Below are 26,140 nucleotides of genomic sequence, written 5' to 3'. Positions count from 1 at the left end.
GTTCCTGTCAGTTCTGTAACGCTGCCTCTATGCTGTTGAGAGGGAAGGTTAGCCCACAGGAGAGGCTATCACAATGATGAAATGAAATTTGAAATTACATTAGATGTTTGCTTAAGAAACAGCAGATGAGGCCCTACGGATTCTCAAATCCTCTTTGCTACACTGTAAAATGAAACCATAACCATTTGTTATTCTTCCACTGGTGTCTAGGAAGCTGAAGCATAAAGGGATGACCTTTTAATGATGCTTTCCAGCTTTTTAAGGCTTTGAATGTGTTGCTATTTTTGGTTTCATCCAAGATTCTGGTCATACAACTACATGAAACTGCCTTTTCTTCACTTGAAAGTTCAGAGTATTTTTGATATTACGTCAGCGGGATCTCAAAGGCATTTCAGCCCTCCTTCACAGATTTTCCATTCATATATCAAGTAATTTGAAGTAATATAGTGAGAGCTTAAATTAAAGTCTCTAATAGTGGCGTGGGAATTAGTAAATGAATTTGGAAACAGGACCTCCGATTGCTCTGAAACTCTTAGCTGATGTGCTAAACAAGTGGTCCTTCCTTCCTGGAATGACTATCACTGTTGACATAGCTTACCTTGTAAAATATAGATTAGGGCTCTAAAGGATTTAAATAGTTTAAATAGAGGTTTGCAATTCCCTCAATGATTGCAGTATAATTTTTCCCATCGCCAGGCTAATTTTAATTAGACTTGGAAATGGAGACTTCTCAGTAAAATAGGATCCCATGAAGGCCCTTTGTTTTCTCAGTGTTGTGACTAAAACTGGCACATTTTGCTCTAAGGTGAAGTATAGCCAGCCAGTGTTTTCTAGGTTGTGAACTTTTGACACCAATGAGAATAATTCCTGCCAAACAAAAATCTATTGCTGTTCAGATTCCTTGCATGTCTGTGTTCATGCAAATGTTCCTCATAGTCCAACATGAAGTAGTGTATTATAAACCGTTATAACACAGTCATCTTTTTCTCTGAGTTTCAGATCATTAGCATAGGTCCAACAGTATAGAGGACCAATTTCCATGATAAAGAAAGTCCTCTCCCATTTAATCACTTACCACCAAATGAACCATTTAATGCCACATTCATTCCTATTGTTTGAGGATTTCCCAAGGCTCCCCTTGATCCACTTACACTCCCTTATCTGCCTTTTGTCTCTTGTTAACCTGCTTGCTTTTTATAAGGGGAGGGGAGGGGGAGGGAAAAATCAAATCAATTGCAAGAGGCCTGCAGCTGTTCGATTAAACTTTTTTTCCCCTTCAAAAGTTGCTTGAGATTTCTTGGAGCTTCTTCTTAGCAGCATCTAATCATTATAATTTAACAGATTCTGTAATTACCAGCCTCACATGGAAACAGCTTGATTGCTGCTTCTTTGTCCAATCTAGTTCAACTTTAAATGACAGCTGAATTTATTCAAGATGAATGGCTTGTGCAGTGGGAGCTATGTCGGGGTGGTCTAGATTATTTGTAGCCCTAAAAGCTTCTAAAACAGGAGCAAAACATAGTTCTTAGTTCACAGAAGAGTGAAGGTGCAAGGCTTCTGGTTTTGTATACTGAGGACCAGCTCCTCTAACCTTTGCTTTGAGCATGTGTTGTACTCATTTGGGAGTATGTGGGTAAGTAAATTCTATTCAGCAAGAATAAAAAGCTGTAGAATATGCCCCCAAAAGGTGTGTGGAAACCAACACTTTGAATAATCATTCCACAATGTAACAAAATCAAGGATATGGTAACAAAGTTATTTAAGCCAGGAAATTGAGTATTTTACTCCAACTGTATTTAATGTAGTTCTGGCTGTGCCTAAATAGTGTAGTCTGTGTTCAGAGAGCCACAGCTGCCATCAGTATGTTCGTGCAGCTCTCTCCAGTGATACTGGTCTGATTATGTCTGAAACTTTCCTGGACACTGAGGCCAGATGTTGAGGAAAAAGCCACATCCATGCAAGTAAATCTGCTAGAAAACAGAGTGGCTGCATTTGCACAGGCTATTGGGCATTGCTCGTGGGCTGTGAGATCTCTTCAGTCACGTGTGGCCAAAACTATGGCAGATAATGCTGGAGATATCATCCAGCTCATTAACAGAAGCAGTGTGCTAGTGGGCATGCAGAATTGGACATTGAATTGGTTCAAGCTGGACTGGGTGATGGGTTTCTAACATGGGCTTCCTTCAGTGATATCAAAAGAACAGGAAATGCTTCTGTGCATGCACGAGTGAGAACATTGTTTTCCCTACTGTGTTTTAATTGTGTATAAGGTAGAAATGGTACAGCAGAGAATAGACATGCACAAAAGATAAGATGAAATATAACAATTGGTCCTTTCAGCTCCCATTGCAGAATTACTTCCCGCAGTCCATTTTTATACACTTGGTACTCTTGTTTTTAATGTTCAAAGCAATGACGTTTCCTTTAAACATAAAGTGGAATTAGATAACACTAAAAACACATCCAAAGATGCAGAGAAACAGCAGTCCATGCTTATAAACTAATGCATAAAATAATATTTATTTAAACACTGTTCTCCTTAGGACAGCCTCATTTCCTAAGGGTCTCAAGAGCAGAGCAATCATACAGTATAATCTAGTTAATTTAATGTATGTCAGTGCAATGCAAACAATAAATACAGAACATTCAGACTAGAAATTGCAGTAACTGTATTAAGCAATCACAATTTCAGTTCATTATACACTGACAGGCTTCTTAAGATAAAGATATACTATTTTCTTTAACTGAAACAATATGCCACATTTTTAGTAATAATAATATTTAGCAATCACATATCATTATTCATTTTAAAAGTACTTTAAAATAATAATGTTTTAATCCCAAAGATGTGCATAGGTAAATATTATTAACCTATTGCACAGAGGGAAATATTTGTATGGGTTAAATAGCTTACCTTGGACTACAAGGATAGTCACTGGCAGTGGTGAGATGGGGACTCATGCTGCCCTGTTTTATGTTTAGACCTTTTTTTGCTGGTAAATTGCTGGAGGAATCTCTGGAGCCATTAAGCCCCTTCCATGATTTGTCCCAAAAGTCTATACATCTCTGAAGCTGTCCCCATTCTTCTTTGCTGGGGTTTTGTTCATCTGTGTAGGCCTGTATATCTCCTTTTTTATGCAAACCTGAGTCTTCCTGGAAGGCCAATTATTTCTTGACTTTGAATTAAAGTAGCTGTTTAGATAAGAGGAGAGATAATTCCCCTGATTAGTATCTTTGGATTTATATTTCTTATAACCTTGTAAGAAAATCTAGCCAGATCTCTCTCTCTCTTTCACCCCTACATGTCTTGTGATACAAATTCAGGATTAACATTTCTCTTCATCTTCCCTTTATCAAATGTTTATTCAAGCAAGGGATACAAAGGGGCATGGTTGTAAGCTCTAGAACACCTACTGAACTTTAGACCTACTCCTGCAGACTTGCAGAAATGATTATGTGGGAGATTATTCTTTATTTGGAGCTCTCTCTGAGTGAATTTTACTTTCTTAATAGCCACACATCCACTTTTCAGACACTGCCTAGAATAAGAACATACTAAAAGTAGCTGCCTCTTGGTATTTTCAGGAATCCTTTTGACAAACGGATTTAGTCCAAATTAGTCCAAATACTATAATGGATTTACATGGTAAGCAGGTGGATTTCTCAAGGACCAGTTTTCTAAAATTCAAGCAGAGCTGATGCCAGTCTTGTAGTTTTGAAATCAGTATGGAAACAGGAAGGCTGCATTTAAGACCAGCTGGGATACATTTCAGGATTGTTTGTCTGTATTTACTCTGTAGATGTGGAGTAAGTAGTGAATGAGGAGTATGAAAATGACATTCACATCAGGAAGTACTATTAAAAACACCTCATAAGCACACTTTGTGTCTTTTTCTGTTTCGTACTTGAACCCAAGTCCTGTTACATCATGATTTTTTAACACAGAAAAGCTTGATTTTCAGAGTTGATCAACACCTGTTTCTCAAATATTTCTAACAGGGGCTGATTTGTCCTGTGTTTCAGTATAGGAGGCTGGGCCTGTGAGAGTCCCAGTCATATAATTAAACATGAGTTGTACATGAGTTTGTGATCTTGTGCCACTGAACTTTAGTAAATATAATAAATCTTCCCATCCTGCAGAAGCAAACTGGACAGACATTCACAAAAAAAATTATTGTGATGTCACTTTTCTTGTTCTAGTTATTTTTGAAGCATTGAGAGAATTACCTATATCAAAAATATGAAATAAAAATGGTGATTTAGTTTGATGGCTACAGAGCAAAGCCTGCTCAAGATGCACTGTACAGTAAGGCTTTTTCACTCTCTTAATCTTTGCATTGGCATTGAGAGCTCCTGGGGACAATTATAGGAATATTACCACTAGCCTGTAGAACTGGACATTTATAGATGGGTTATAAGATAGCAGAATTAGAGGACTAGGAAATACTGAATTTAGGAGTTATTGTTAGCAAGGTAATAGGAGAGGGGAACATTGTGTCTGTAACATGATGGAAAGATGGTGCATAAAATGAAGTTGATGAAATACATCTGAGGAATATGATTGTGGTTTACAGTAATATCCATACTATTATTTGAAGTTATAACCTTCAAAATAAGTTATTTATCTTCCAAAAGTATAGGAATCTGGAAATACAGGTGTTGGGGTTCATGGTTGCCTGCAGCATCTGGGTTTTCCTGTCTAGGCTGCTTTGCTTTACTCATATCCTTTTTTTCCTTTTGTACTTTCTTCTAACCTTCTTTTTTTTGGAGTCCTCTCAGAGAATTCCTGTTTACCAGCTCAGGGCTTTGTGGCTGATATTATTTATGACCAGCTCTTCTTTGACTCTTTCTTCTGGCTTTCCATGACTTGCTTTTCATGTCCCAAAGTATTGCTCAGACCTTTGTCCTTTGCCTTCTTGCCTTTAAACCTTCCAGTCTGCCAGTAATGCCAGCTGTAGTGCCATCTTCCCCTGCAGGCACTCCTGTCCTTGTGATGCCCAGGGTTTGTGATGCCCAGGTTTGCCGCACATCCTTGTTGAAAATAAACATTTCAGCCATCTGTCCACAAGAACCTAATTTTTCCAAGTAAAAAAACCTCATGAACACCAAGTTTATGGGTTGAAAGTAATTTATGTAGTCAAAAGGCACAAGTCAAGGTGGTTCATGTAATTTAAAAAAAAACTAATAGTGACTGGGTCCCTCCACTGTCTACAGTGGTGGGATTGTAGATCTGTTTGTAGAAGGAGCCTAGAGCCTACCAGACTGAGGCTGGTAGTGGCTAACATTGATAAAATCATTTGACTATATTAATATCACCATGGATATTCCTTGGCTTTTCTATTAATAATCCCAACAATTACTTGACATTTAACTAGAAGTTCTATAGGACCTTTGTTTATTTTTTTTTGTGCCTTTCAGTAGCCCTCAAGGAGGTCCAGCCTGTGTACTCTCTCAGTGCTTTGAAGGAAGGGGAAACTGGAGCTGACCCAAGGGCATCACATCAACATAGTCTTTAGGGAAGGAGGAGCTGCAGTTAACTGTAACCACTTTGCACTTGAGATATTGAGTGAGTACAGCCTAGTGACACCAGTATGGCTGAGCCTCGTGTTTGACATGTGGGTAGTTTGGTGGTCCCACATGAATATGTATATCTTCCCCAAGCTGTCTGAGGCAGGACAGTGCTGGCAATAGGGCTGCTACTGATGTAGGCTCTGCCACAGGTATTGAGCAGGTATTCCTTCCAGAAACAACTAGTTTTATGCATACACAGTGAGGATCCAACTCACATCTTATACCAGTGTGAGTCTGCTGAACTTAACAGATTTATTATAGACCAACATTAAGCATACCACAGATCAGATTCTTTCTCATACAGAATTCATTATACCATCAAGTTCTCCTCTGGTTAGACCCAGTAATAACTAAGCAAGTTAATATAAAATATGGTGCAGTATGTGAAATAGCTCCACAGTGAAAATTGCTACGGTAACATACAATTAGTCTGTGCATTGACACTGAATAGCAAAAGGATGTTGAAACGAAATCCAAACTCTGCAGGAATGGAGACATTTAACACCTCTGAGAAATACCTTGCAGCAGCACTTGTCAAATTTCCTTTTAGCTGTAGTTTCCCGTGTGTGTGCATGCTGTACTGGGTTGTTTTTTTTAAGAAACTGTTGCTCAAGGGCCTACCTTTAAAAATGTCTTCCAGAGGAAGCTAAAAATAGTTCTGTCACTGTTAGAGACTCAGAGTAATCAACTGGATCAAAAGTTGATTAAAATATTTAGTACCATACAGATAATTTTCTATGTTCTAAAATAGCTGATCTACGTAGAACTCCTCATTATTGAAAATTTTTGAGCCTTGATATGGGCTCAAACACTTTGAGCTTAGATGGAAACCTACATTTTCTTCTCAGTTATTCCTGTGCAACAGGTATGTCCCACAGAGACAGGAGTAGGATTTTGAGATTTGGAGAGCAGCTTTAGTGTTATGATGTAGGTGCCACAGGGCCGCCAGCAGCTGGTGGAAGAAAAAGTGGAGATCAAGAGGGAAGTGATGGCATATCAAGGCTTCTGCAGACTTTACTCTGTCTCTGGCTGCTGCAGCACAATAATTAATGAAATTCCAATTGCCTACACTTAAATAGACTCAGTAAAATCAATACTTTGTCTTTAAATCCGTTTGGCCTCAGATGTTATATTAGTGATAATATCTGAGGTTCAAACAAGCCAGGTTAGCTCTCACTGTCCAGGTTATGTCAGCTGGTCTTGTAAAGTTAAACTTGTAAACTGGACATGCTTGATGTGAGACTATAAGAACAATGTTACTTTCTTACACAAACACTGTTCAAGTATTCCAAAATAGCTATGTAAAGCAAACCTATGAAAGCAGTTCCAATTCCAAGAGAACACAAACATACGAAACAGTGTATCATGCGATGCATTTTAATTTTCTTAACTATGTATTGTATACTTCTGTTTCTTACACCAAATGCTCTGACTGTGAAACTGGTGAAAAATAAATTACTTCCACTTGTGCCAGTGATACAAAGTCATGGCACATGCATGCACTCATTTCTTAAAAGTTCTTGCATTTTCTTGGTCTAGGATTCTTTACAGAAAGAACTGGTGATTGCCCTTGTCACCATCTCACTTGGCTACAGCTGCAAAGACAGAATATAGTAGCAGGCTTGTGTTTAAAATGGCATGGACTCAGCTATAAGTCCCAAAGATCACCATCACTAAAATCTAGGGCATGAGTTTTACAACTCACTAAGATCACGCAGATGAAGAAAATAATGTACATTTTTTTTTTCAGGAGCCTGTAATTCTCATAGCTTTCAAAGCACTGATTATATAATGCATAAGTTAGTGGGTGCTGCAGAAAATAGAAATACATGAAAAAGAAAGCAAAAAATATGTATAAGGTCAGTCAAGGCAAATAGTACTTGTGCTATAAGGTCAAGGCTGCCCCACGTCTTCAGTGCTTGAACTTTCTGATGTTTTCCTTCATCCCATAGGACAATGTTGAGAGTTATTAATCATATGACAGTGACTTACACATAACATAACCTTCTATGATGGGCTGATGTTGTTTGTGGATAAAGAGCAACTGATGTCATCTATCTTGACTTCTGTAAGTCCTTTGATATGGTCCCACAAAACATCCTTGGCACTAAATCAGAGAGATATGGGTTTGATGGTGTGGTGAGATGTCCTTGGCTGGCACTTAGGTGCCCAACAAGCTGCTCTATCCCTCCCCCTTCTCAACAGGACAGGGGGAGAAAATACAATGAAAAACTCATGGGTCAAGATAAGGACAGTGAGATCACTTGGCAATTACTTTCACAGGCAAAACTTGGGTAAATTAATTTAATTTACTACATGTTTACAGAGCAGGGTAAAGAAAAGTAAGACCAAATCTAAAAACACATTATATGATAACACTGGAAAAAAAAAGTGCTTGAATGTGTTTTTATCCAGGCAATGACATTAGCTCCACATCAGCCTGAGCTTAATGTATGCACTTGCCTAACTGTATGTGAGATACAGCGCACTTCAGCATTTTTGAGTTCCAGTTGTTAGTTTCCTTGGCATATATTGATTCTTGTGCTATGTATTGACTATCAGATCTTTTTCTTGTATTTTTATATATGTTCTACGTGATATCCAGATAAGCTAACCCTCCCCCTTAAATCCTTCAATATGCTGTCAACACCTCTAACACTGCCTGCTTTATGTCACATTACAATATAAGAACTCACTGAATCAGTTGCTTTAAATTCATATTGGACTATCATTGGAGTGTCCTTGTTTTTCATGAGATTTTTGATTGCATGTGCAATCACTTGCACTATAACTGAATGAGCAGTAGTAATGCTTTCAAATTTTAATTGATTAATAATACCTGTTACATAGGAAACTATAGACTGTAACTGTCTATCCAAAGATTATAGAGCTAGAAATAAAGAAATATTTCATCACTAATTACAAAATGGCAAGGGTGGCACAGAATGATCTCTGGATACTTAGACAGAGTTTATGAAGAGGAGGGGGGTGAAAAACAAAAAAGAGAGTTGCAGTTCCTATAGAAGCCTGTACATTATGAAGCACATAATATGACTAATAGTCAGAAAATTTTCTTAAATATCCATCTCTCAGCTTGACGTCATAACAACCAGGTCAGACAGAAGTCCAGACTGACAGGAAAGATACAACCTTGTATGAGAAGAGGAAGAGGTTGACTGTTAAGAAGAACTTGATAGAAATTTTGCTGCTGATTTAATTATGATCAGGTTTGGGTATAATATGTTACCATGGAAATTATCTCTTAATTACTCAGTTCTCACAGGGATAGTAAAAATTAAAAACAAACATAAAATCTGCAGAAATGTTTGATCTTTTCTACTACAGCTGCAAATGACTGGTTTTGATGTAGAAATGATTGGGAGACATTTGATGACCCATAGCATATGAGTTTCATTTATATGATCCTCATAGTCCTGGTAGCAAAACTGGAGAGTCTGTAAGGGAAAAAAGGAGAAGACAGATAAGAAGGGTATTCCTAAGAATGTAGTAATTTATGATTTAGTGAACTAGAATCTGATCTAACTAATACCTTGGCTTCAGTGGAATTTCTTTTGGATTTACAATGGTGTAAACAGCATAATATCTGATACAGATCTGGATCACTGAACCTTATCTAGCCACAAGAAATATATCTGGCATTTCCTGTAATGTGTCGTATATTATGTCACTGTAGTATTTGCTAAATCACATCACTTGAAACTTATTCAGCCCATTTTGGAAGAGCAGTTAATAGGGAAAAAGGATATTTTTTTAATTTTTTTTTTTAATGTCATGTTTGATGTCTTCCTTTCAAGGGTAACTTCCAGCCTCCATCAGATTGCGGTTTCCTTCTAATTTAAATCATTAGATTCAGGGCAGGACAAGGTAATCCATCCTGCAGAAAAAAAAATAATCAATGTAAGTAGGTGTAATTAGTAGTACTTTCCTCTGGTAAGTCAATGGTGTAGAAAGAACTGAAAAACCACTCAGACTACATTTGTTCTTCCTAATGTATTGTGACTCCCCCACAGCTTTTATAATGAAGTTGTTTAGTTCTCCTCTAGGAATGATACTTCTTTTTTTTTTTCTGGTTAAACATACTAGCAGGCTCTAATATGCTATGAATAATTTTATCTCTCAAGAAAGATCCAGACACACAGACTCATGTGGGTAGCAGGAGTTTTCATTTTCTTATTCATTGAAAACCCAAATAGGCCTTTGATGAAGTGCTTACTTCACACCTCATGTTTTTACTGAGTTTATTAAATTTTTTTATAGGTGTAAATCCTTGGGAATATTTTGTCTAAATCTGATCTTGCTTCCAGTCCCTGGAAGGCTAGGTACAAAGATTTGTGTGCTATATATGTTGTTGATTCCTCTTTTACATTCATTCTGATGTGCCAAGAGAGTAGTCTCGACAACTTCTTGACAACTTTAGTAACATAAATTAGAAAAAGGAAATAGTAGTAGCCAAAAGATGAGGACACGACTACTCTATATGTTTCAGTTTCTCCACCAGTCAGGTTATTTGTTTCATGAACTTGAGCTGGTGGGAGTAGTAGCAGCACACATCAGCATCTGAAATGAAAAAACCCACAAAACCTACAATTCTTTCTGGAGTTCTGCTAAACTGCATCTTTTCTAGATGCTGATGTAGAAGTAGGTGTTTGACCAGTAATATCTTAACAATTTTGCACAGATTTTGTGTGATGATTTTACCTTTTTGTGTTAGTTCAGAGTACTTTGCTCTGGATGCCTGGCAGTTTTGGAGTAGTCCATCCAGCTCCTTTTTTTCCCCCCTTTACATCTTGCTGGTGTCTTCTTTCCAGTCTGTTCTCAAGTTGTCCAGCCTTGAATATTGCCTCTCTGAATTGGTTTGGAGCAGTATCTGAACTTTCTTCAGAAATGCCCACGATCAAATGCTTAGGGAAAAGCCCAGGACCATGGTATGTATGCATATAAAGTAGCCTCCACGACTACAAGGAAAAACAAAAAAAACACAAGGAAAGTGCCCCCCTTGGATTTTTCCATAAAAAGGGACACAATTCTCCTCCCTGCTGCTGATCAAAGGTCCTCATGACTCAAGCCGTGTTTTGTCAGTTACAGGATATGAAAGCTTATGAAAGGCTGTTCAGGTCACTAGGGAGCTGGAGTCTTTGCTAATTTTCCCTCAGAAAACCACAGTATTTTCTTCATTGTGCCAGACACTCAGTTTCTGGACAGTCTTCCACAGCTTATCCAGCTCCAAAGGCTCAATTACCTTCATTTGCAGACAAGCTGCTTGAGCCATGACACTGTTACACATTGTCACGATCCGTGACCTATTATATCTCCTTCACACACATCAACCAAAACCTTCCTTCTGCTTCCTTACCTGCTCATTTGACGAGCTTTGTAGGTAGAAACCCTTTTGGAGTCAGCAGAATATTTACCAATAACTCCAAGTCAGCTAAGAGACAGGAATTCTATTGATGGTTGTGCATGGATCCTTGCTCAATTTGCTAGAGATAGGGGTGTCTAATGAAGGATGCCTGTAGCAACAGCCATAGATAGATACCTTCTGGAGAGAATGAATCAAAGTTTCTTGACTTGTTTGGATACAACTGTTATTAATCTGCTAGCCATCAATTCTGAGTGGCTCATTATCAGACATTAGTGGTGTGATACAAACTTTGAATTACTTCTGCTGTTTTAGGAATAAGTTGATTCCTAGAGCCATGAAAAGAATACCTCCAGAAAGCTGAGTTCCAGCCACAATCTCGAGCAGATATTTTCTGTAGTTCTTTGCTTTCTCTCGTCACTCCATTTGAAGGACTCTTGACCTTTGTAGGAAGCTGTGTCTTGACCAACCTTCTTACCATGCTGCAGTAGCATTTTGTTATATTTGGATTCAGCAGTTACAGAGGAGCTATACAACTCCAGATCCACGCTACCCAAAATGCCTCAAACAGGGGAATAGAAACTTATTCAGAGCGTATCTTTGTTCTACAAAGGTCCACAAGATAATAATCCTGAATGCATGCTATATCTGTCCATCAAGAATGGAACCAAAATGGACAACAGATCTTGAAGGGTTCCCGTTACTGCCATCCAAACCACTTCCTTTTGAAGGCCTGAAGCATCTGACCTCAGTCATCCATTTTTAATTGCCACCAGAGCTCTGCATGCCCTAGTGGTCTTGGGTTTTTTTTACTGTTCTTCTGGTGTTAATCTCTGTACCACAGCAAAGCTTTTACCAAACCTTTCGCATCTCACACACGCATATTCCTAGCTAGAGGGAAGATTGGCCTACATAAATGAAATCCATAAGCTCATGTGTACTTAGTCACAAATCTTTGTGTTCAACTTTGTTTTTGTTACTTCAGAGTTCACTATTTTGCCATACAAATTGAGCACAGGTCCTTTCATCATTTCATTTCCTTTAATTATATTCATAATTATCTTAATATGGAGTCCTGTTATCAGATGCTCTTAACCAATTAATGATGTAAATTACTTGGATAATCTAGGGTGAAAATTGCTATGCAATTAAAAATATTATTTATGTTTCTGGCTTTCAGTGTATACCAGATAGATTATTTTAAAAGCATCATGTCCCAGATAGGGAGAATAACCCTTTACTCCTACACTAGACACTGTGCAATTACGCAGAAGTTTTTTGGATTTGTAACTGACTGCTTTACAACTGTGAATTTATAGAAATGGATGGTGTAAATTCCCTTCTGCCCAAAGTTTTTTCTGTAAGCTCAGATCATCTCTTGATCCAGAAGATCCTATCACAGTTGGGTCTGTGGGTTCACTTCATGAAGCAGTCTAGTGCTTTGCCTATGAATCTTCCAGAAGATAACAGACTGGATTGGGTGGTGCCAAGGAGTTTGGGCATCTACTTCCAACCCCTTGGTTTATATGGCTTATCAGATCTGGCTTTAAGGACAGTTTGGAAAGTCCAGATCTGGCTGATAGGGGAAGATTTGGGATGGTCCAGAAGAAAACTGATAGCTCAGAAGAAAAACTCTAAAAGAGATAAAGACAGTCTGATCCTTTTGTCAGTGATCCTTTCTTCAAGGCTAATCTTCCCCTGCTTCATTCTTGCTCTTCTTCACTGACTTCGTTTGTAATTTTTCAGCGTGATGGGTTTTTTCTGGCTGCAGTTACATGTTCCACACTGACTGTATCCACAAACCCTCCTTGTTTGCTTTTTTTCAAGTGAGGCATCAAATGCTGATTCATCTCCATGCTTCCCCAGCTTCTAAAACTTTCCTTAGGAGCCACATGCAGCCTACACTGTGCACAAAACTGCCACTGACATCAAAAGTTACGTTGCAGATCAAGGCGAACATTTACAACAAATTTACAATTGCTGCTGATCAAGGATGGTGTATCTCTCTGGGAGAGTTTCTGCACATTTCTTTCCAATGGTTATACTGGCAGAGAGGCAGGCTGCTAGATTTATAACAGCAAACACAAATCTATTCCTGTCATGGTCTGATCACTGGAACTGAAGAATAAAGCAAGTCCTGCTTGGTTTCCACTATTTAACTTTGTCTCAACTAGTAGGGTATTTTATTGCAGAAGATGAGTTGTAAAATTCCAACCTTATTAAAGTCTTTGAGAGTGTTGCAGATATTTTCAGTGGAGTCAGGGTTTCATCCTTCATGCAGCACCTGACACCTCTTTGTCAGGTATGATGGCTTTCCAGTGATGACTTAAATAATTCTTCCTCTGATTTGGGCATCAATTTGGTAAATGTGTGAAGTGCTTTAGGAACGTTTAGGATAAAAGCTAGTAATCCAGAGTTCTGTGCATAAACACATTCTATGAAATTTAAGTCTTATAGCTAAAAATATCCAGTCATTATTCATTTAAATCATGTTATTAAGTATTTGTACTTCTGCTTCAGAAATGTATTTTTGGAAAGAATTTCCCTCGCAGTAGACTGAATAACATGTGGTATGTTAGCATTCCTAAAACCCTCCAGCCAGTTATTCATCCCACTGTTTAATTTACAGCCTGTGGTTTATCATGGGTCCATTCCAGGCTGTACATCATTCAGTTAGGGAGTTGGGGAGGCTCTGGAATTATGAAGGGAACAAAAAACCCCCAAAACCTCTTTATCACATGTAGTTGTTGAGTTATATATAATAAAATGTAACTTTATGATCATGTCTTTAATTAAACAAAAAAAATTTGTCACCCTCATGAAGTTGTGCCAGTTGGTGCCTGTGGCAGATAGTAAACTAGTTTTAACAAGATTGTCCTTAAAAAAGCAAGGTAGTATTTTAATACGACTCCATACTGAACTTGATTTGTTTTGTTTAAAAAGAGTTCCAAGGGGTATAAATTTTATAGCAAACGCTTCCAGTATGAAGCCAGTATAAATTGTTTTGCTCAGTGAATAACTACCAATGTTTGAAACAGAAGTTTCATATATAGTTGCAATGTATGTTGCCAGCATACTCAAAGGTCGTATAAAATCTACACCAACCAGTTGTTGTAGTTCTCGCAATGTGAAATTATTGTTTATTGTTTTGATCACACTGAAGTCCTTGACAATATATAGGTGTATGCATGTGTGCACCATCTTCATAAGTTGCCATTCTTCATTTCTAAATCATGCCATGCTCACATTTTGTTGAAAAAATATTATAGGAAGACTATTACTTTATTTTGACATTTTTCCTAGAAAGCTTTCCTGAATGGCTTTGGAGAATGTCAAGAGCACTTACAGAAAGTCATGAAAAGAACCTTAGAAAATTCATCTTTCATGATAATCTGACTGAGCTTTAAAGTCACACACTTCATGCCAAAGTGTTATCTGAGTGCCTTGTCACTCTCTTGAACAGCCACATGCCAAGACAATCTTCAGCTAATATTGGACTTCAGTTAATGCTAGGGCTGTGTGTTTTCCAGAGTACATTATTAGACAAGCTAAGCACCTGGCTTCAGGGCTCTGCACTAATATCCTTAATTCAGGACTTCATTTTAAACTTTCTGTGGTGAATTTTTCAAGGTCCCAGATGTCAGTGAGTGGCACGGTGCCACTGCTGGAAGTGGGAGATGGTACTTAACTTCAGTTTGTGCATCTGAAAATCTTCTCCACTTAGAGCTATCAGTAATCCAGTGGCAGTTTCACTCATGGGCAGTTTGTAGACTTGTGTCCAGGAGGTATGACTTGCAGAAATAGATATGCCTCTTCCAAAGTGTTTTCTACCTTGTGCACTTGATAACAGCTGCTGTATAGCCTGATACAGTGTTTTGTCTCAGTTTCTCCTGTACTGAATAAAAACACAATAAGCACCAGAATAATAAAGAATAATTCTGATACAACTTGCAATTTTTTTTGCATAAAAGCTAGGACAGTCTTTTTGTTCTGCCAGAAACCTTTTTATTTATTCATTTTAAATTAGCCCATTTTCCAAGATGAAAGCTGATGGGCTGTAAGCATCACTTCAATGTACTATAATAGTAAAGGTATCTGAAGATCATTGAGTCCCACCTGCCTGCTGCAGCAGGAACACCCAAGGCAAATCACACATGAATGCATCCAGACAAGTCTTGAAAGTCTTCAGAGAAGGAGGGCTGTCCCAGGACTCTGTCACCCTCACAGAAAAGAAGTTTTTCCTCATGTTGAAGGTGGAACTTCCTGTGTTGTAACTTGGTGCTGTTTCCCCTCGTCCTATCACAGGGCTCCACTGAAAAGAGATTGACTCATTCTTGACACCCACCCTTCAGATTTTTGTAGGTATTAATAAGATCCCCTCTTAGTCTTCTCAAGACTAGACATCCCTAGGTCTCTCAGCCTTTCCTCATATGACAGATGTTTCAGTCCCTTAATAATCCTTGTAGCCTCCATTAGACTCTTTCCAGTGTATCCCTGTCCCTCTTGAACTGGGGAGCCCAGAACTGGACACAATACTCCAGATGTGGTCTTGCGAGGGTAGAGTAGAGGAGAAGGAGAACCTCCCTTGACCTGCTGGCCACACTTCTAAATACATGCCAAGAAACTATTGGCTCTCTTGGCCACAAGGGCACAGAATAATAAGGTAAAAAATAACATCACAACATGTAGAAATGAATGTGCCATTTCTGATGCCAGAAAGAATATGATAAATGAGTCTGATCATGAATGAGAGTCATCATGAATATTTCCTCTCAGAAGTGTGTTGCCAGAGGGACTGTATTAATTACTACTAAGATATTTAGGTTTGGTGGCGTTATGAATAGACAGACAAACATGCTCACCAGGTAAACTACATTGCTCTTCTGTCATGGCACTTCCATGCAGCATTGCTGAGTGGTGTCTTGACAGATTCATAGTTTTGATTTTCTTTTAGTGGCCTCTTCAAGTGTTCATAAAAACATAAAAGTTGTATGTTCATTTCAGAATTATTTGGAGTGCACTGTTCTGCCATCATGCTTCTGAGAATGTCAAATAGAACTTAAAGGGAAAGGTCGTGGAGCCCAGCTCTCACAAATCAGATTCCTGTGCCAAAGGGAATAAGGTTTTCCACCTGTGCAGAGATTTTACACTTAACTGCACCCATGGTTTTCACCAAAGGAAATCAGTGAGCTTTTTGTCTGTGCAGTGGATAGGGCGGGGGTTGTAGGTATTAATCACTGTGACAGATGTCATGTCAGTCACAGCTGTCAGATAGAATTGTCACCAGTTTATGTTGGGCTTTGGAGGTATTTAATAGAAATGGCTTTGTTAAAACTTTAAAGGCAGCAAAAAAATTAAAAGTTGAAGGGGGGGTGGTAAGGAGTGGGTAACAAAGGAAAAACTGGCAAACTAGTTCTGTATTGTGCAGTGCCTGCTTGGTGGCATTTGGATGGCAGCATGTACAGAAGTTGATCCAAAGTCATGAAAAAATCTACATTTGCCAACAAAGACATTTATTTCAGTTGCTGCCAAAATTAATTTTTTATTTTTATTTTTATTTTTTTTCTCTCTGTAGTAAATAACTAAAATCATTAATGCTTGTTGGCATTGGGCTACACCACGTCGTGTCACATTCCATAAGGGCTTTGCTGAGAAATAATAGAATTATGTTTCCAGAGAGTGATTCCTTTGCAAGCCTGGGACATTTACAAACAAAAAGGGAAGGGACAATACCCCTTCTCAGATGTCTGTGCTCTGCAACTCCCTAGTGGCTGGGAATAATCCACCCTTCAGAGGTCAGAATCCAGACCTCAAGCTTGCAAGTTAACATTGAATACAGCAAATTTTTAAAATGCGTTTTCAGTATATTAATCTTTCATGTCTACAAAGAGCATGCCTGGCCCTGTCATGCAGTCAAACTAGATGGAAGTTGTATCACTCCATATTTGCAAAAGGACGGTCTCTGGATCATCACTGCTACCAACATGGTAAAAATTATATAAACCAGACAATTTCCTCAGCTGCTATAAATAGGCAGCTTTGCTGATGGAGCTGCGGATCCGTCAGTCCTGTTTGTGTACAACTAAGTCACAACAGCACTGCGGTTTAGATAAGATTTTTGAAGGGTGTAAGCAAAATAGAGACTGTTCATTTTATTTTTAGGGAGAAAGATCAGGGCTGTATTTCAAAGCTTTTCCAATATAGGTATGTGAGAAAAAACCAAACAAACAACAAACCCAAAACCGATGATATTTGATAGGGCCATGCTGGGAAAACCATGAGTTTATTTGCTCTTACAGCAGCCAAAGGCACCTTTTGTGGATGTTCTCTAGTTTGGGAAACTACTTTATGCAAACAATTCAGAAATTTGCCAATGTAACTACATCAGCTAATCGTGCCTGGTTTGGACAAGGCTGAACTGTGTGGTTTTCTCTTTGTTTATATATTTGTCTCCATATGTTACTCTATGAAAGAACCACACAACAGACACAGGAGACTGTATGCAGGGAAACCAGTTAAATTCTCTGTGTATAAAAGGGTTCCTCAGTGCCTCAAGTCAATAAACTGCAGAAATCAGAGAAATGTGCCATATTTCTTTCAAGAAGGATAACCTCAGGTGTAATGACAGTTGTGTTTCTTAAATGGAGGTAGGGCAACAAAGCTGGAAGTTATTTCCATTTCTCCAGGCCTTTTATGCATGAGAGATGACACCCAGCTGTGCTGATCCTGTGGAAGTCAAACAGCACCGAAAGGAGACTTGTGAGGGGTAATCATCCAAGTAGCATAGGCATTGCCTAATCTATAGCCACTAGGCTGGCTGCAAATGAGTTTTAGGGTCTATATAGCATACATTGCAATATATAAAACACAGGGAACTAAATGCACCTTTGGACACTTAAAAAAGAGGCACACATTTTCAGTAGTACTGAATTCCTACAACAGTTCCTTAGAAAAGAGGGAGTTGCAGGCTCCCAGTTCTTCAGGAGGCAGGTTGTAATTTTAGGTACACGTGTAGAAATATTTTTTGAGTGTGGTTTGTAGCAACTCAAAATCTGAGCATGGATGCACCATCCTTCACTCAAGCCAATGGATTTTCTTGCCCCAATTAGAGTGCTGTCACCCTTTAAGATGCGGGGGAGGTGGGTTATCCTCAGTCACCTAGCTGGAAAGGAACTCCTGGAAGCCATCAGCACTGTCAAGATGGCACAGCAAAGGGATCTGAGCATCCTCCTGGAAACAAAGAGAGTTGCAATTACAGGTTTCCAGACATGAGAACCCAGACCCGAGGGGCTGAAGGTGTTAGACTGCCTCATCTCACCAGAGTAGCAAGGCTTACAGCCAGGTTTTGTTTGGGGCATTTCTGAGAGGGAAGGAGCTATAATGATGCATTATTGTATATAGAAAGAGATGTTTATTTTTTGTTTGTATGCCTAGACCAGAAGGGCCAGCAGTTCAGCAGCTTGAGCTTTCAAAGGCTACCATTGCTTTTTGTGTATAGTATCAGGGTAGTTTAAAGTGTTACTTTTCAATAAGTCCAGCAGCAAATTCAGTTTGGAGGGCTGTAAGAAAATTTGCCCAGTTGGGCACGGTAGAGGCTACTTGCCCAAGTTTCCAGTAACTTATTTAAGAACTTAAATATGTTGTTTAAATTTAACTACCTCATTTACACTCTACCAGATACTCTGCATTTTGTTCTACTTGCAAAGGCAAGTAGAGGCAAGGTGTTTAAGGCAATGATTCTTCATAAACTGTCAGAGTCTAAATAATAATCCTCTGTCCTGATTTTATTCCTCTATAATTCCCTTTTATTAAGTTAAATAATTAACAACATGCGTTTAAAGTCTGCATATCATCCTTTGACAGTGACACAGACCTTTTTAAAAAGCATTAAAAGTCTATCAGATGCAATCTGATGAAAAAAACAACCACCCAGAGCTCTCTGACTATGTTCAGCCCAAGACTGACAACCTAGCATCAAACAAAAAATAGATTTCAAACCCCAAAGTCAATATTTTGCTTTTCCAAAGGCCCTTTGGCACTTGAGAGGAAAGTTTGCATGTAACAGTTGATGAGGAAAATACAGATATTACTTGTTTGGATTTGATTCAGTGCACCTGTAGTTTCCTGTTAGCAATAAAACCAATGAAATGTTCATGTGTGCAGCTAGAGAGGAGCTTCACATCATTTTACATGTGCACCTATACCAGCAACGTGGGCCTGGTTATTTATGTCATTCATCTAAACAAATTAAGTTAGTTAACTTATGTTTCAGAAGGAAGTCCTCATAGTTTATAAAGCCTAGCCTTGTCAGTCAGTAAGAAGGTGCTGTTTTATCTGCTGTCTGGTTTCTAGGTCCTCCATTTCCACTTGCTACTGGTTGCAGCCTGATTGCAAGGTGAATTATTGCATTTTTTACACACTGTACACTGCTGGAGGTTAAGTTTAGATTTTGATAGTTACAGTCTTGTTTCACTGGCTCTGGTATATGTAGCTTGGTACAACTGAGGTGCTACTTTTGCACAGTTCTTCAGCCCAGTCCAGATGTTGCACATTCAGCTGGATTCTATATGAATGGGAGAAAACCTTACTCTGCAGTTGATCCTGGCTGTCACCAGAAACCATCAGGGTACCCTATGAAGAGACAGTGCCTTCTGTTCTGATTTTTTTCCTTATATTTTTCCATTATCTGCCAACTTGGAGGTTAAACGTTCTGCTTGCTTTCAATTTTGCAGATGCCATTGTTGGCTTGCCATGTGTCTGATAGGGAACCTGTTTCTGGCAAGCTGTCTCACTTTTGACAGCTAACTCTCTGTGCCCCCTATAAGGCTTCTGGAGAAGACCCAGTTCAGTCTTTTATAGGTCATAGAATCATAGAATCATCCTGGTTGGAAAGGACCTTGAAGATCATCAAGTCCAACCATAACCTAAATCCCCCTACCATAATCTAATTTACCTGTTCAGTGCTATCATGTTGCTAAGAACTATTATCTGCATTTCTTTTAAACACATCCATGGATGGTGACTCCACCACCTCCCTGGGCAACCTGTGCCACTATCCAACAACTCTTTCAGTAAAGACAAGTCTTTTGGTAAAGTTCACCTGACTTTAGGTGGCTCATCAGATTAATGAGTGAAGGCACCCCAGCTTCAATACCCAGTGGCACCCAAGGGGATGGGGGCCCTGTAAAGGTAATTTCAGCTGGCTGATGGTGGGAATGCTGTGAGTGTACATCTACAGAAGATTGAAACATGGTCCTGGAGCTGAAGCTGCTCTGGCCGTTGAATGGAGAGTTCATTATTTTTAAAAAGATTGTTTCCTCTGCGCTGGAAGAGATTGCTCTGTGTGTGGATATAAGCACGATTGCCCAAAGTCACACTGCCACGTTAGTCATCACAGCTACTGTGGAGTTTAAGTTCAAGGGAGCAATGAGTGATTCATTCCACCTGGCTCTGTATACAGTGAATAAAGAGCAATATTTTCTGTACCTAACCCAGACACCAGTCAGGCATCAGGCTGTCTGGATATGAGCAGACATACAAATGACAAATGTGTGGAGGAACAGGAGGAAAAAAAAAAAAAAAAAAAAAAGAGAAGATAACTTATTTTTCATTCTGGGGTTAGCACATTTGCCCTGAACACAATCCCAAAACCTAATGAATCAGAAAGTGTAATTGTTACATAGGCTAATTTCAAAACAGTACTACTCATTAAAGACTAAGGGAAAGAAAAGGAACATGGGGTCCAAAGCTTTTATTCAAATTTTGTCATATTAGCTCCTCATGGGTAGTCTTTTTATGGCTCACATTTATTCGATTCGTCATTCACAGGATTCTGTCAAGGCTCTCTATCACATGCCAAGTACAAGCTTCATTAACTGAGTTATCTTTCAGCTCTGCTTTATCTGTGGTTACCAAGCCAGTGTTAGGTAATGACATTTTGATGTTAAGAAAACAAACAAAAAAAGCAACGTGATGGCAACTTGATTTCTATTGGTGTATTTCACAATCAGATTTTCAATGTTTTATTACATTTAAATACTGACATATTTCATGTTTGACACACAAAGGAGACTCATTAGAGAAAATGAGGCTTACAGGGGTGTCCATTAGGTTCTGAGCGATTTAGACTTTCCCAGTGCCAGCCTCTCTTCTGGAAATGTTGAACTTCATCACCAGGAACCTATTTCATTGGCACCTGACATCTAACACTATGAGGACTGCTTTGCTATTGGCAGTTCTTTTTTGCTGTTCCTTCAAAACAAAAATGACCTTGTAGGCTGTATTGCTTGACTCTGAAGGCTATTAGAAATTTGTTCATGGGAGCAGTGTTTTACAGAGTGCTTCTTTTTAATTCCTCAGTGCTTTGGTAGCTAAGCTAATCTGTCTGAATAGCATATGTCAGTTTTTTTTCATGCCAACAACAAGTAGAGGGAAAGAATCATAGAATCATAGAAAGAGGAAAACAGCAAGGAGGAAAATTTTGATCATTACTTCTTTTTCAGTAAACTAGGATAACTTCCGAATAGTCACAATTAACCAGCTTATAATTGCTTAAGAAAGATTAGGATCTTGGAGATCCTAATACAATTTGTGCAGGGGCCACAATTCTCCTGTTCTTCTCTAAAATCTTCTGAAATCCTGTGATGCTTGTGTCCCAATAAAAGCTTGCTATTAAATGTAGAAAGCTGTATCTGACTTGCCCTGTATCCCACCTATGTGGGATACTGCAAAAATTCAGTGCTACCTAAGCAGCTGTAAATACACAGTGTTTATGTATAACACATAGCAGGAGAATCAGAGCATCTTCCCGCTGTGTAAGATACACACAGATATGTGATGATTTAAGAGAGCCACTACAGCCACCATTAAGGTTCTCTTTTCTTTGGGAAATATAACCACACACTTCATATCACTCAAGCATTGTGGAACAAGTTAAAAAGAATGCATTCAAATAAGAGGACAATTGCAATTTTAAGAAATCAAGGAAGGATGTGCTTTTTGGGATGCCCTTATCCTTTGCAAATACCATAGGATCTTTTGTAACCGCAGAGGCTAAGAATCTCAGTAGTTTTGTTGCATGAATAAAATCCTGCACAGGTGCAGTAATTTTCAGGAGGAAGATTTCATAGCTTGTGCTTCCATCTACACCTTTTTTTAATGTTCCTTAACCTGAGAAGAAATTAAAAAAAAAAAAAGATAGTAAGGCAAGAGAAATAATTGCTAATCCTAGTCAAGGTATATTCAATTCAGTAATGTTCAGATGTGACATAAGTGTTCAGAATTTGTATATTAATAAAATTCAAAATATTCTGGGGAGAAAAGCTACCTAAATGTCAGGGAAAAAAAATATGCAAAAAGCAAAAAAAAAAAAAGCAGCTATAAAATCCTGTGAAAAATCATATAGACCAGAGTAAGATAGATGTGCTGTGTTAGCAAAGAAATCACAGAGGGTATGCAAACATAGAATGAAAATGACACATTTTTACTTGGTTTGAAAGCATTATCCATAATAGTATCTGCAATATGTCTACAATAATAGGGTGTAAATTGGAATTTACATAACAGATCTTTGGAAGAAGGCTCTGACTCACAGTCTGAAAATGGTGTCTTCAGAAGGCAAGGTCAACCAATAGAAGGAGAACTTCACAAAACACCTATTGCATAGTTGAGGATTCACCCGTTTGTCCCCCTTCCTCATTCACCTGGAGTATTCATCTCAGGCATCAGTTTTAATGAAAACTCAAATAACTGGTCTTGGAAATCTTTGGTATGTTGCTCCTGATTCAACAAGTTGTTGTTTTTTCTCTGAGATGTGAACAGTGATGAATTGACAGCCCTAGAAACTGGAACTCTTCTACATTCATCTCCATCAGCCTGGAATTAGTAAACTGTACCTATCTTCCATTGTCTGCAAGAAGACATGTTCCCAAGACCAGAGTTTTTCATGCATGCTCTGCCTGTCTTCCCTTCTTCTGCCTTTCAGCAAAAGAGGACTATCCTAGCAGTCATGGCTGCTATATGTTCAGAGGGAAAACGAGTCATTAATTTAACTAAGCCAGCAGTAACATGCTTACATTGTTGCTTTTATGACCTTCATGGTCATGGCTTCAGCGACAGGCCCCAGTAATGAACAGCCCAAGGATGGCTGGATGCCTCGAATCACACTGTGCTGCAGATCTGAGGTCAGACCTAGTTTAGTTCTGATACTCCTCACCTGTACAGTCCATGGTTGTTGTTCTGTCCTTCCCTTTAGTTTGCTGGTTAATGTACAAAATTTGTCAGAGCTAGCAACTGTTAGGTCAGAGGCCAGAATGGCATTAGTAATTTTGGATCAGCTTTGCTAAGTTAGACTTCTGAATACTCCATTACATTCCAGGGGAGAATCTATCTGTCCAAATGTAGATGACCAGTTGTACTGATACAGTGAGAACTGCACTTTTAAGGAGTTCATCTGACCTTTCTCAGAGTACAAGGTGAAATGGCTTGGGGCCTTAAAGCACTCAGTTCTCTCCATGGAATATATACCCCTGTTCCCATATCTAACCAAAAAATGCCAGAGGTAAATACATGTTCAAACAGAATAATAGCATTTTCATAAATGCCACCACCTGTATTTTTGTTAGACCACCTCAGCCACCCTCAGGTTTTGGTATAAACAGCCATAGTGAATGGCAAGGTAATGTGAGTCAATACAGGGTGAGGAGAGAAAGGATAGAAAGTCTCTCACACATCTTTATATTTTACGAGTCTAACTATCCAAAAGGCTACAGAGATATTGTAAGTGCTTTCTGTGTTGCTCTACTTAATCCAAGTCCTATTCCAGATTTCAGAAATCTTATTAATTGTCATGATAAATTTGGTACCATTCATTGTAGTTTAGGACTGTACAGGTCACTCCGTTCTGAGATCTCTAATCAGAGAACAAATTAGTGTCAGTTTTTCATGATACAGAAGTCTGTCTGGTAACTATTAGATTGATGTGATATATGTTGGTTTTTTTCAGATAAAACATCAGATAAGTGTTGTGTATTAATGACTCAGGAGAATAAACCTACTAAAATCAGAGAGGAATGTTTCCTGTATCTCACATGCAGTATGCTGAACTGTCAGCCTCCCTCCAGTTCCATCAAATATTTTAGTATTTCTTCTTTTCCAGAAAACATGTGAAAAAAAAAAATAATTGATGAAAAAAATGAACAGGGAAACACACAAAAAAACCACCCAACCCTCTCCCCAAATATATTCAGCACTGGGCTGTTCTTTCCATAGTGTTTGATTCCTCAATCTACCTCCTTGAGATTCTTGGCTGACAAATACTTTGACTTTTACTCAAAGTAGCCATATCACTAACCTTTACATCTTTCTTCACCATATGTTGTTTCATTTTCCTGACACCTCAGTTTTGATGCTACATGCATTTTTTCACTCAGTGTGAGTACACCTCTAACAGTACAAACTATTGGATTTTGTTAAATTGTATAAACCTGACACAGTTTTATGGCTTTCCCTAAACTCAATCTATGATTAAATGTATTTTCAGTCTTCTTGTTGACTTAACTATTGAAACTTCTTTGGCAAAACAGACAACAGACTTCACTGGGAGCAGTATATCCATCATAAAATTGCTCCAAAGTGTTATCTGTATGGGGTGGCTGCATTTTTCATGCTTTATCACAAATCAGTGTCACAGACAGATTGCATTGTGCAACCTGCAGTTGTTCATCGGAGTTAACTTAGCTGTCAGGACAGCCTTTTTGCAGTGCTTTAAGCCTTCATAACTTTTGTGCATGGAACTGCACTATTTTTGTAGCCAGCTGGGGAATCAATAGATGTGTCATTAGAGCATATGCTATGTTACCCTTTTGAGTTTGATTTAGGATATGTGACATCCCAGCTTTCATACTTTTTGGAGCTGCCTACACAAAGTGAGTGCAGAATAGACCAACTCCAATCATCAACCTTAAACATATTTTACTTATCTTTTAGATCATCCTCCAAATCTTCAAAATCATTCAAGACTTAGAACTCCACCACCTCCAATATCACATGCTCACACCCCAAATCAACACCACGCAGCCTCCATCAACTCCCTAAACAGAGGGAACTTCACTCCTCGCAGCAACCCCAGCCCAGCTCCTACAGACCACTCTCTTTCTGGAGACCAACCAGCCAGCACTCAAGAGCCAGCCCATGCTCAGGACAACTGGTTACTTAACAGTAACATCCCACTGGAGACTAGGTAGGTAACTTTTCTTAGTACTTTACAATGTTCTGTGTCTGCTAATTGTTATGGACAATATACACATCTGTAAAGCTAGCCATTCAGTTTGTGAACTGGTGTTTGGCTTAAGTATTTTGCATTGTATTTTTATTTCTCGTCTCTTTTTTTATTTGGAATAGGAAAAAATGAAATTGCTTTTCTTTCATAAACTAAAAATATTGTCTTTAACAGTTGCTCATAAGGTTATTTTTCTCATTTAAAATCAAAAGGAAGATCATAGATTAAGATGCTCTTGGTTTTCTTCCTTTTATTTTCCTTTAATGTCTTTTCTTCCTATGTGGTAGGATAAATCAATACCCTATTTTAGAAACTGAAATCAGTCAATATATTGAAAAGATTTTGCTTTCTAGCTGTGCCTCATCAAGCAGATACTTTTGTACCACATAATTCAGGAAAAGCTGATCTTGTTTTACCTAATGAGGAGAGGTCAGCTGCTGCATTTTACTATCCTACATTGCTCCAGCAAGGATTAAGCACTGGATAACAGGGTATCAGTCAATCAAGGATGTTTCCATTTAGCATTTAGATTCTTTTCCACCTATGCAATACACAAAGGGTATGACAAGGGTATGAGTTGTTCTACTTCATAGCTTTGGTTAGGTTCCATGTGCGTTCTCAAAAAGGGAGCTGTCATACTCCCTTAGCTTCAGTCTTTCCATCTGCTGATGAGTGCATCTACTTCTTGCTGTTTCCACTGGAAACTCAGGTTTTGCATTCTCCAGAGGTTTTGTTTCACCATGTCCTTTGCTACTGAGAAGCCACTGAAGATGCTGGAGTCATTAGCCCCCATACATAGTATTTTTTTCAGTCTGCAAAGAAATCTTCCATTCTACACTGTGTACTTAGCTCCTTTCACACACACACACACACACACCCGCCCCCCATTTTTTTTTTACCTTCCCTAAACA

At 38.6% G+C, this 26,140-nt stretch overlaps 1 protein-coding gene across 1 annotated transcript in view; it reads left to right on the top strand.

Moving 5' to 3' along the window:
- Nucleotides 1–26,140, top strand: part of TENM4 (teneurin transmembrane protein 4) — a 358,617-nt gene that overhangs the window by 118,392 nt on the left and 214,085 nt on the right. The window contains exon 3 of the mRNA XM_010001914.1: nucleotides 24,938–25,190. Coding sequence (XP_010000216.1) covers nucleotides 24,938–25,190 — 253 coding nt within the window. The remainder of the gene's footprint in view (nucleotides 1–24,937; nucleotides 25,191–26,140) is intronic.

The sequence above is a fragment of the Chaetura pelagica genome, unplaced genomic scaffold (assembly GCF_000747805.2).
Source record: "Chaetura pelagica isolate M959 unplaced genomic scaffold, ChaPel_1.0 scaffold607, whole genome shotgun sequence".
Taxonomy (NCBI): domain Eukaryota; kingdom Metazoa; phylum Chordata; class Aves; order Apodiformes; family Apodidae; genus Chaetura; species Chaetura pelagica.
This window is presented reverse-complemented; position numbering and strand designations above follow the sequence as displayed.